General features: G+C 43.7%; 1 protein-coding gene across 1 annotated transcript in view; it reads right to left on the bottom strand.

The window, feature by feature from the left end:
• The window catches only part of HPSE2 (heparanase 2 (inactive)), a 2,768,318-nt gene extending 2,755,623 nt beyond the window's left edge, over positions 1 to 12,695 (bottom strand). Inside the window, exons 1-2 of the mRNA XM_069611539.1 lie at positions 12,308 to 12,695; positions 9,383 to 9,540 (exon numbers count right to left, since the gene is read on the bottom strand). Of these exons, the coding sequence (XP_069467640.1) occupies positions 9,383 to 9,540; positions 12,308 to 12,570 (421 nt within the window). The 5' untranslated portion in view covers positions 12,571 to 12,695. The remainder of the gene's footprint in view (positions 1 to 9,382; positions 9,541 to 12,307) is intronic.
• Between the last annotated feature and the right edge of the window lie 401 nt (positions 12,696 to 13,096).

The following is a 13,096-nucleotide window of genomic DNA, read 5'->3' as shown; positions in this document are numbered from 1 at the left end:
AAAAGTGCACACTCAGGGTTGGTCTAAAGCCAGATTCAGATCAGGTGCAGTTTAAGAGCTGCCATTTTACTAATTGCATTTATATCCGCTTCACGAAGCAGTGGGAGCATAGGGGTTCACTGTCCCACAAGAACTGTCTCAAAATTCGATTTTCCATCACATCCAATTGGTGGCAATTTACATGAACCCATACCTCAGCTCCACACAGCCTGTTTGGGATTGCCTTGCATGTATTCACCTCCAAAGGACGAGGCGCCTATGTATTACCAAGGTGATGTTTTAACTTGCATCAAAACAAAAGAGGTGATGGCTGGAAGGTTAAGATTTTATCTTAACGTATGGCACTGCTCTGAGCAACCCTCCAAACCGTCGGTCTTCGCCTGCCAAGCCATTACAAAAGAGGAAAGACCATAGGCAGATAAGGCTTGGTCCCACCCCAAAACGGGCAGTCCAGCCCGAACTGCTTGGTCACATCCCTTCTGCACGAGACTACAAGCATCCCCAAACATGTTTCAGCCTTGTTGGGCCACATCAGTGAGATGTAGCTTTGGTCTCTAGGCCCAGCAGGCACAGGACCACATCTGGTTATACCCGACCCACTCAGGGTGATTACAGCAAAACAAAAGAGGTGATGGCTGAAGGTTTAGAATTCATCTTAACCTCTGGCATTGCTCTGGGCAACCCTCCAGACCACCGCTCTTCACCTCCCAAGCCATTACAAAAGGGTAAGGACCATATGCAAATCAGGCCTGGTCCCACTCCAAAAGGGGCAGACAAGCCCAAACTACTTGTTCACATCCCTTCTGCACGAGATGTAACTTGAATGAACACTGTAATAAGTAACTGGTGCTATGTGTGATCTGGCTGAACATTGTGTGACCTGGAATCACAAATGAACAGGTTCTGAGTACTGTATCCTTAAATAGACAAATAAGTTCACTACTTTCAATAGGTCACTGTTGACACAAAAATTTAAAATTCCTCCTTGTCGGGACTAAAACCATAATTTAAGTTGTTGCTGCATTGATCACCAACTTTTTCAAATGATGCAGAAAAGGCTTCTAAAACAATGTCTCCCTAATAATTTCAGTTTTGCCCATCAACACCATATCGTCTATGTATAATAATGCTTGGACTATACTGTTAGCCATTTTTGGGACACTCCAGTCAGACACTTGCCCAAACTTTTATGAACAGGTTCAGTAGAGTGGGGCCAAAACACCCCCAGGTGTACACTTCTCTCTATTTATAGGACCACATTCTGTGTTTTCCCAGGTAAACCCAAACTTAATCCATGCATTATTACCTCATGTAGGACCTTGAGGAATTCTATGAACTCAGGGTTCAACGCCTCCATGTCAAGTGAAGCACCCAGAAAGGCACAGTTCAGCAAATCGAAACCAGCCCAGATTTGATTGAATAATAGGGTAGTGAGAGTACATTTGATGGGAAATAGGACCACGCTGCTGGCTGTATGTCCATACATTTTCCACCTCTGAAATGCAGCACTCAAAGAGGGAGTGCATGAATCTATCATGAGTGATCCTGGCAAAGAGAGTGAGACCTTTGTCACGGTTTTATTACACAGCCCACTCCAGCCAGGGACTCCTTCCCCGACACTGAATGCGGCGTACAACAAAGCGCTTTTTATTTTGAATAAACCCTGGGTTCTTTTATTTGAGAAGGCCTCCGACCCATCTCGCACCCAACCTTCACAAACAACCGGTGTCACAATGGATTAGGAACCATGCCAGTGTGTATTAATAAGATATCTATTCATTTGGAAAAATATTCAAAATACAACAGCCACTAATATGTGGCAACACAAATGCAATGATTCCTACAGAACAATTCGTTTCAGATATCCTATCACAGTGTACACGGATCTCTAATGGCAAAACAAGAAAAATAACTGTTTTTAATCAAGTCATAGTATCAAGGTTTAGCACTCCCCCTGCAACACTCTCCCCCAGAAATCAGCTAACTTAATTACTTTGAATGGAAGGCAGTGGCAAGGAGTAGAGATAGAGAGAGAAAAATCAGATTTGGAATAAAGCCCATCACCCCAAGATGGGAAGCCAGAAAAGAAAGTGAAAACACGTTTTTGAAGCAAAACGGCAGAATCGGACTTGGATTATTATTCACACGGCTACTCACAACTGCTGTGGGACAGAATAAAGGAAATTTGTGGTCCTACACCTGAGGAGATAGGGAAGCTTAGAGACTAATAATCAGTACACATAATAACGTGGAAATAGGGTTGGAAAATCGATTTTTGGGAGAAAGCAAAGCAAAAGGAAAAATACAAACGGCAAATGGAAATTCGTTTTACATGGGATTTACAATGACGGGTAGCTAAGGAAAGGGTTTAGCTTTCAAAATCATAAATCGGTTTACAAAGACAAGGACAGAGGCACATAACAGATAGGATTGTAGGCAAAATGGATTGCTCTTAATGGGACTACGGTTTGGGGTATTCAATAGGACAGCGCAAATTAGGAATTTGTGGGGTAATGCACACAATAAACAGACAAATTTGGTTTTCAGTACACAGAGACTAATTCTTTTGAGGCTACATTTTAATGGCTATAGTTAATAGAAACACTTGACAAGATTGTTGACTTCGAATGGCAAGAATTTTGAACATGAATTTCAATGGGGAATTAATTTATTTATTTCAAAATGATACTAGGGACTTATACAGACAACTGAAAGATTTATCAAAGGAATATGCTAACATACACACAAGCTAATACAGATTCTTCTATGGAAAGGTGACTGAATTATACTGGCATTTTTGACATGCAATGTTACAAAAGGAAAGGTTTATGCAATTTAGGGCTGGGGTTATTTGCTACTTACAAGTAAGCCTTGGTTTAGGCTTCTGCAAGGCCAGCTGGAACTCAGGACACTCTGGTCAGCTAGGACAAACGGTCTGGTCCATGCACTCTCCTGGAGGTGATTCTGGACAGCCAGCTGGATCTCAGTACACTCTGGACTGCTAGGCAAGGGGCCTGGTCTCTGCACTCTCCTGGATGGGATTCTGCCTCCTCTCTGTCCTCCTTCTCCTGTCCCCAGGATTCTTGTGTGTGTGTCTCTGTGTCTAGTACAGACCCCCTCTTATATAGCCCAAACGACATCATTCACTTTACAATCTAGGGGGAGTACTCTATAATTACTCCTACCCTGTGATAGGACAATCTACCATTCCTCTCCCCGCCTCCTGGCATCATTGGTCCAAGGGGAGGGAGCACCATCTCTCTGTTTGGCATTTATTTGTTTTAGCAGGTGAACTTTTTAGCAAAACTGAGTTACGTTTCCTAACTTCATATTTATACTAGCCATCGCCATAAAAAATAGATATGCGGTTTCAGTTAGCCATAGGGAATTAGGTAAGCCGATCGCCATCTCCGTGTGAGGTAGCATGGCCCTTTGATGCATTTGTGTCCTTTTCATAAAATATATGTCATAACTCTGCAAATGATTAAGCCTGTTCATAATCTCATTTTCCATCTTCCCATCAAATCTCATGCTTGTCACATTTTTAAATCAGCCAGAAACTAGTCTTTACTGGCCATTTCAGTACACAACATCCGAAGAACATGCCCTTAGTCTCTAAACAACCACCTGGAAAACACATGGAAAAATAGCAGAAAACGAAATTACTTCTTATTCTGAGTGCTGCAAAAAATGCCTAAAATGAATCAATCCTTTAATGTCAATTTGGAGAATATGTCACATATGGCAGGGCGGTGCTTCATCCCCCACAGCCCACTGTCTTCCTGGGTCAGCTTGCAACCAGAGATTTTTACGACCTTCTTTGAAGTCTGTCAGTTCATCTTTAGTAGTGGGTACAGGAGGAACTCACACTTCCTGGCCAAGCTCTAGGCACACTTGCTTTCTTTGTCCTCCCTGATAGTACTGCCTTCAAGTCTGGCAGAGCAGTGAATTATAACACCCTCAGTCACATGTCATTGCGGAATAGTTCACTTATAGTTGTGACTTCCAGTGGGAGGCAAGGCTTTCAACTGAGTTTTGGGCCTGAGCCCAAAAACTGTTTTTTCTGGTATTCTGAGCCTCTTCCAAGGTAATTGAATTCTTGTGGGGGAAGACATAATGTACATGGCTTCAGTCAACACCCCACCCACATCATATTTCACTGACATTTTCTGTGCGAGCAAAGTTATCCTTTCATAGTGGCTTTTAAAAGTCATATTTCTTTATTTCTTATGTGTGCAAGCCGTTTTTCATCTACCGTTTATGCTGTTCTGCAGGTGATGACATTCTTTAATTTGTCCTTTTTGAGTGAGTTTGCATTTTCTGTTGGTCCCTTGACATGGAGGGGTAGGCCCCCTGCACAGGGTTCTTTGATTTAACATGATATAAAAGCAAAAGGCAACCCATTTTTTTCATTTGAAGTGTTTTAGAGGGCTGCTGTTCACATGAAAGGGAAAACAAAGCCTTGTCTGGTTGCAATGTTGAAATCCTTGCCCTTCATGTTAATTAACAGTAAGACAAGGGCGTTTTAGGATGTAGCGCATAACTTTTTTGGTATTCAGATGCAAGAAAAGCAAACGCAGAGCCATTTTGAACGCAGTGCATATATTCTTGTTGTTCAGAGCCGTTCTTGGTGAAATGTTCAAATGCTTGCCACACGTGCCAGGGAAAGTAAAGCACAGATGTTTTTGGTGGCAATGTTTAATGCAGGTTTTTAAGTGACAGGAATTCCTGTTTAGGGCCTTAAATCCACCCCACACCTTGAACTGCCTGTTTGTTGGCACACCAGACCAACACTAAGTTATCTTAAAGAATAAGGAGGGCTGCTGAACGGAGAAGTAAAAGTAAGAATGAAAGACCTCACATTTTCACTTCTGAGCAATGACCCTGAGGAGACCCAAGGGGCTACCCCCAACCAAAGCTGCTGCCATCAATGCTAACAGTCAGAGTGGGGAGAGGATCTGTATCTAATCATTTCAGGAGGTATGATGGGACCAGCTATCATTGTAGCTGGTAGTCAAATGAAGGGGCACATGAATTGTAGCCTTGGAAGCACTGAAGTCTGCCAATCGCTGTGCCCAGTGAGACAGGGCCCTTTTAAGCTTGTGGCTGAAGGAAAGCTAGTACCCAAGTAATGACGAACATGCACATGTCTGTGTCTCTCTGAATACAGGATCACTCTAAAACTCGAATCTAACTCTGAAGAGAGACAAGAGATATCCCTGCAGTTTCAGCGCCCTCTCTAGAGGAATGAACTGCACCCGCGACTCATTGTTCAACAATGTCCCAATGGAATCCAACCAACAGCTGGGCATGAGGGAGAATTTGCTAAAGTTTGTCCATTTCCGAAACAGTTCAAGGATGGAATAAACCTTCTCCAAGTCCACTTGCACTTTGAACCTGAAGTTGGCCTAGTTAAGCCAATAAATCCAGGAATGGGTGGATGGCAATGCACTTCTCAAAAAAGCCACCCAGCGGGAATTAAAAACTCATGGAGCCAACCTCGACCCCAATGGGAGCAGCAAAAACTGCCATTGCGTATTCTGTGTGGCAAAACAGAGAAACAGAAAAACATCTGAAGAGTGGCCAACAAAGAGACATGGAGGTATTTATCTTTGAAGTCTATGGAGGTCAGAATGTCTCCCTGGCCAGAAATGGAGATTACTCCTGAAGTGTCTCCATCTTGAACCTGAGAGGTTTCATACAGCAGTTTATGCTCTTGAGATTGGCAATGGGCTTGTACGATAGTGAGGGATTAAAAACCAGAAAGACACGCGAGATAACACCCTACTCAGTTCCTCTGATGGAACCAGAACCTCTTCCTGAGGTTCTCAATCTTGTCCCGGAGAGCTGACCTCTTTTCTATTGACTTGGAAGAAGGGGTATCAAGGAGCCCTGATTCTGGAGGGATGGATATGAAGTATGATAGGTTATTTGTAACGTGTTACCTCCTGTACCCAGACATCTGATCATCTTTCCTTCCATCAGAGCACAATGGCTCGAGTCCTTTTCTGGAGCTAATCCAGAAGGCCATGTGGTTGGTGAAGGCCATATTAAGGAGGCCGTTAGCTAATCAGTCCGAATCCTAGACACTTGCCCTACCACTGGCTCCTCTGTTTCTTGATCGAAAGGACTGCTTTTGATCATTCTATCTGGTGGGGTGGGGTGAGTCAGAAGAGCAGATCTGTGGGTTCAAACAGAGATTGGTTTCAAGTTGCAGATGCTAAGCTATCAGTCTCAAAGAGTTTCTATCTGAGGAAGGATAATTTATGGAGCATGCCTCTCTTGGAGCCCTCACTTCCAGAAACCCAGGCAGAACTGCCTCCTCCCTGCGAGAGTTACACCAGAGCCCCCAGACGATTGTGCAAAGAACATCAAACAAGATGCCTGAAGAGAGTTGCTGCTTTTTCTCTATGACTAAGTAATAGGTCCAAGGTATGAGCTGTCCTCTAACGTTATTAGAAGGAGTTCAAAGTCCATCATTCAGGACTAGGCAGCATTCATGTTGTATACCAGGATTAAGGTAGAGGTCACAAGAAGCCTTTTCAGTGCAGATTCCCTATTTTTTCCATCTTATCATTCAGGACTTTGAAATCTGATGCCACTTTCATCTTGCCTGCAAAGCTAAGAATAAGAGAATCCACCTTCAGCACCTATGGGAAATCCTTCCTAAAGGATACATACATGGCCAGAGGGTCTGTTCACTCCTGCAGAGTAATCACTGACAATGTATGTGTAACCTGTCGGCTCCTCCCTACAACACACTACAGTTGAGGTTGCTATGCCATTATTCCCTGACAACATTCCTGCTGGCACCATAGAATACAGACTTACTCTTCAAACTATCAGTTTATTGCACTACAATGGATCAAAGAGTAACTTCTCCTAAAATCCCTTCAGGCTTCCGGGCCGCTCACCGAAGACTTGGTCATGTGTTGAGGTAGGCATGGGTTAGAGCAGGAGAGTGTTCAGTGCCCGGGCCAAGGATATATATGTAAATACTGCACTATCAAGCTGTGTGGCTAACACCCCGAAGGCTCTCCTCAGATGCTTCTCTGACACCAACCAATTGAATCCAAAATAACAGAACAAAAATGTATTTAAAGCCTAGTATTGGATTGGACCAGGTATCCCTCGCACCTGTCCAAGACAGGACAAAAACAGGATGTGATCAAGGGCTAGGGGATTGATACATATCCATCCCCAAAGGGTTGAGGCATGTAAAAATAAATATATTTAGATAGCAGAATGTCTTTCATGAGGGGACCCACTTAGCTAGAGGACTGGATAAAGGAAGAGGAACAAAGTAGCAATGGAGTTCTCCTTCTGAATACACTCAATACTTGCACTACTGACACAATCATTCTAACATGTCCGTATCAAAGGTTTGATCGTAGCAATGGCCGTCCCACAAATAAATATATAGATGTGTGATGTGATTGTTGTACATTGTAGAAGCCCAACGAAAACGGTATAAATGTGGTAAATAGATATGGTTAGCCCGATTGGCCACACAGGGCTCTTTCTATGCCCTAGTGTTCTTGTATTGTGGCCCTGCAAACTTTTAGCACAGAGCCTTGTGATACAATGGGCCTTATTCACAGAAGCGTTTTATAATGGTGCGATCCCATAGGAAAACGCTCTGTGAATCGGGCCTAATGTCTGCGGAGTGCAGACTCAAACTGTGTTCCGTAGAGTATGCAATCCGAGTGTATATAAAAAAAAACTCACTTATATCTTTTGTGACATCCTTGCTGGTAATGCTTGTGGTCCAGAAAGCTGATGCGTGAAACGTACTTTCATGAACATGTCTTTGAATCATAGTACAGGTTACTCAAGGCAAGCTTCCAGGAATGTAAGAGCTTACCACATTGGAAAGAGTCTTGCTGATGTGTTTAAACCTTGTTTAACTGTCACTCAGAATAACTAAACCGAGTTTGAATTCATGCTAGCAGAATAACCAGAGTTCCAGTTATTTTAGGACATGACTTGGAAGAAGAACACTGTGCTGTAAATGTCCCTCAGTGCGTATGCCACTTGAGTGTAAGCCCAAAGCCCTTCAAGGAAATGCCTCACAACGCAGGATTCTCTTCCTCAAAAGGAAGTTACAAGTTAGCAGTAGTAGCAGGAAGTCAAAAAGTATTTGGGATAGATATGAAACACAGGCACCGCTAGATCAACATAACTCTGTGGATCACACGCACATCCTCATAAGCATCCAAATGAGCCATCATCTGTGATGCCTCGTGGTGTGCTTGTTGAAACATTTAAGATGCTGCCCTACTAGTTAATTTGGTTATATTCATGTGTTGAAGGGGCATCGTCTCTATTAAATGGGAAGCACTTTAACACATTTCACAGACTTTGACTGGCCAAGTAATTATTTCCTTTTCAATAGTGCCTGTGCGTGTGACTATCTACAATTGCAACACAAACGGTCGGTTTAGTAACCTGACACATTTCCACTTAAATTCGAATTTCCTTTAAAGACACTCATTCATCAGACATCCGTACTCCTAAAACTTTGAATCTGCAGCAGAGATTAGTATTGTTGACAACAATGAGCAAGGGTAAACGTGACTGCTGTTTTGTGATATCACTGGACAGATATATATCTCATACATGAAATATTCGCAAGCATAAATAAAATATATGATCAGGATGTATTGTATGCACCCACCCCAGTGTATACCAAAGGTATCAAGTTCCATGTTTGACTTGAAAATCGTATTTTTGTTCATTGCATATGTTTATAATATAGCGTCCGTGTGCCTATACATTTGTGTTCTTGCAGCAGTGTTTTAGCGAATGATACAGGTATTAAGTGAGCTCAACTTCTAAGTGCTGCACTTGTGGTAAGTGTTCAACAGTGCATAAAAAAACGGGTTGCATTGTAAACCAGAACTGTCAGTACGGAAAATAACACTAGCCTCGCCCCAAGGAAAACATTGGAAAACGTATACAAGACCCATACATGAACTGCCGGTAGGCCAAAGGGGATCTACTAGCTATTGGACACATAACCGAGAGCTATTAGCAAAGTCAGTTTAGTGTTAGACCACAGTAGCTTATAGCGGATTGTCGTAAACAGCCAGACCCGGAGACACACTAATCTGTCAGTAGAAAAGTAACACGTTTCTTCAATGGCTACTGTTCCAAACAAGTATACGGCTTATGCGCCACGTGTAATGCAACGGTGTTGCTTTCTGTCACTCTTGATCAACCTGCGTCTCGTTCATTTATAGCTTTATAAATGGCATCCTGGATCTGGCCGTTGAAATACTTATTACTTAATATACAAACAATTAATTACCAGGCTTCTTAAAAGTACCAGCCATTGGTAAGGAGTGTGGGTATCAAGGCCGAAAGGATAAGAGCGCCTTACCGTCCTCGTAGTTCTTCAGGTAGTAATCGGGCCCTGGCCCCCCTCGACTCTTCGCTGGATTTTTCAGATTCTGGAACTGCAGGAAATCCGTCCTCGTCCCTCCAAATCTCAGAAAGGCAGGAGCCAAACCTCTGGCCAATGTCACCAGCCGCTTGGAACTACAGACGCCATGGCAGAGAAACATAACAAACGCCATTATCGCAACCCGTACATTCCTTGCTTGGCGAACATGTGTGTTACCATGTTTGCCCTTCCCACCTCCAAACACTAAATGCGCGCAACCACTCACACACACGAACACACACACACGCGCCTGTTTGCATGGACACAGCAGGGTGGTTTGGGTCTCCACGGGCTTTCGATACTAATGTCTACTTCTTTCGCACCCTACCGTGACTCCACAAATGCAGGACAAGCATGGAACATACTTGAAAGTCTCCCAAACTAAACGGCGCGATCGCTCTGAGGATTTTAATCTCAGTCATCCTTTCGCAGTTAAAGTTTTTTTTTCCGTCTCAACAAAAATGTGCACACGACATATAATAAACCATTCTACTTTTAAACACCTCATGTATTGTCAAATATATGTTATATCATATTGATATAAATTACTGAAAACAATACAATGTCGGCCTTATAGGTTGAAGTTATTAGCATATACATTACATTCCTTGACATTTTTTTTAAAGCAAACGTTGTTGTTAACAAACAAACATGTAGGCATCTGCAAAAAGCTATTGTGGATCAGTGACCTTTAAACTGTAGGGCTGTGGGCAGGCTGGGTCGATGGTGACTGCATTTACTAGAACATATAGGGACTTTGGGCACGGGGGAGGCAACAGTATGTTTAACTGGTGACACCGCGTAGAACATTTTGAAAACGAATGCGATAGAGAAACTGATTTACATGCTATACGCACCGGGGACTGGCGGTCGCGCCCGCTGCTGCGTGATTACATAAGTGTAGAGGTGAACGGCACATCAAGCAGTACGGTTTTTCATACACGTCTCTTGAGAATGTAGTATGTTTCCAAGCAACAGCAATCCCATAATCCCTACATGCATTAGCAAACTTCCCAAATGTGGGAAAGCTGCACTGCATCTTGGACGCCAGTCCTATAAGAAAGATGCCTGTACATAAACTATTGAGGCCGTTACTTTAGACAGTTTTACGGACTGATTTCAGATTACAACAATCAAATGTTATTCGAGCCGTAGAAGCCAGTGCAATCACCTCTGATGTCTAATTGTGAAGGGCTGCCCCCTTAAACATGGAGTTATTTATGGGGCGGTGTGCGTAAGGAGCACGGGTGGCTTGCTTAACTAACACTTTACATTTACGATAGATACTCGGGAACATTTCGATATATTCCAGAGAGAATAGGCACAATGCCAAATTGCCCTGGAGATCAGCACCGCAGAGGCATACCACCAGCACAATGACAGATCCTCCTGGGGCCATAAACCTCACTAAGTGATTAATCAAACCAGAAAAGCCCAAGCAAACCCACTCTAACCTTCATAAACTGACAAGAAACGTAAGAACGGTTTTACAAAGGGGAAACCTTGGTGTATGGTTCCAGCTCATAAATACACTTTTGTCATTTATGAACAGCTCAATAAAGTGGGTACGTTGAGATATATTCAAACTTATAGATACACTTCGCTGGATGTAAAGTATGTTTTTGGAGTGCTCAAAAGGACTTGAAGTCAGCATCAGACTCCCACAGCTGAAACTGCAAGACTTCAGCTTGCCCAGAACCCGAGTCTACGCATGTGTGCAAAGCATGCTGTACACACGTGCATGCAGAATGTGTAAACTGGGGAAGCATGTCAACTTTCCTGACAAAGTAGTAAATAAAACCTGATGCGGGAATGCTATTCTCAAGGAGCTTTAATCACGTGCTAATTGGACTTGGTGTAAAGATAACATTACTGTTAGTGTTTAAAGATGTGCACACTGCAGTGCCCAGAGTGGGAGGCAGGCGAACTGAAATACCGCACGCAAATCCATATCAAGGCTATTTTACATTTAGATCGCAATTAGATCAGTGGGCCACAGCGCAGATACTAAAAGACCGCGTGAGCTCCTACACAGCGTGTTACTTGGCACATGGAGAGAGCCCGGAGCCGAGACTTTAGAAGGAGAGCTGCTTGTCAACACGATGACAGATGGCTAAGCCCGCCCCACCACTACTGCCATGCTCTAAACAAGTGCGGATGTTTTGTGGGTCTTGCCATATAGCCTCCATATCCTTCACACATGCAGTTGGATCGCCAAACCAGGGATTAACAAACCCAGACGTCCTGACTGCGTTCTTTCATTTCCGTCCTTTGACCACCCTGTATGAAATCCAGAAATGCGCTCTGTGAGGGATGAAAACGCAAAATTCCCACACAGTCAAATACGAAATGCAATCTCAGTAAAGCGCCACTTGTTCACTGAACACGTATGTTGAGGGCGTTTTAAAGTTACAGGGAGTGACCTCTCTACTATCCAATATTTCTCCAGTTTGGGGTGCAGGGAGCATGTCTACCAAAAATGAGGCGTTCTGAAAGATAATCCACAGCAAGAGCTCGCCTAAATCAGTTGTTTTAGTGAGTTTAATGGGCGATTTTCATTTGTCAAAAGCTACGCTTCAAACTAAGGTTCTTATCTGCTGCGAACCCCCTTTCCGACACGCGCCTCCCTTCTCTATGTAAAGACTGGTTGCTCTGGATATATAAACACAGCGCGGTTCAGTCAGAAAGGATACGTTTCAGAAATGTTTTCCGCATTGCTAACATGTGCACTTTAATGGGAAACATTCTCTCCTTGGGTAGGAACGCTGGGCTTCGCGGAGAAACATTGCATCGACGCACTCAGCACTACAGATTCCCAACGGGGGCATTGCCAAGAACGATAACGTCGAGCTCCTAACTTACCTTAAGAAATCCAACCAGCCATCGTGAATGATGGAAGGGTCCAGCTGAATGGAGAGGAAGTTTTCATTGACCGTCCTCATCGGGTTCTTGGTGTTTACATCCAGCAGAATAAGAGTCCTTCCCTTCACACCTTGGGGCTTGCTTAATAAAAGCGCTCTCCTTTCCCCTGTGTGTGAAGCAAGCGACTGGTATGCCATCCACGCAAACATAGCAGAAGCCATCACAAATGGAAACCCAGGAGTGCAGAAGCCGTGCCCGGGCATTGCGCGCAGCAGTCTCCTCCTCGAATTCACCGGCTGACAAGTTCCCGCTCCTTCCACGCTCCAACTGCTAACTAATTGCCCTTATCTGAAGAGAGAGCAATGTTTTGGTCCCAGTGGAGGGAATTCACGCCCCTGACCAGCCCCCTCGGCAATTTGTGCCAAAGTCCCTATTACCCGTCTAGCACCGCCCCTTATTCTGACGGCACGCATGTTCGCTTTTTAAAGGAAAAGTGGTCATTTTAACCTGTTCTCGTCCACATCTTGCGCAAAGTAGTCGAGAAGCGTGTCAGAAACTGTTGACTTCCACTCCGTTAAACAAAACATGAATGTGAAGTTTCATACCACGGTGGCGCATGCCGACCTATATTTAAGGATGCGTTTGGTTCGACCATCCTCCATTCCTTCTTTTAATTATAGTGGATGAAAAGAACGCCCTGCTGCGAAAATAACATTTCGTGTTCTCTGTGAGCGCTGTATGCCTGATCAAGCCCCCTCCCCCCCAAGTGCTGCGAATATTTCGTATATT

Source organism: Ambystoma mexicanum, chromosome 8 (genome assembly GCF_040938575.1).
Source record: "Ambystoma mexicanum isolate Mex_15411 chromosome 8, UKY_AmexF1_1, whole genome shotgun sequence".
Lineage (NCBI taxonomy): Eukaryota > Metazoa > Chordata > Amphibia > Caudata > Ambystomatidae > Ambystoma > Ambystoma mexicanum.
The sequence above is the reverse complement of the archived record's forward strand: the minus strand, read 5'-3'. Positions and strand labels throughout refer to the sequence as shown.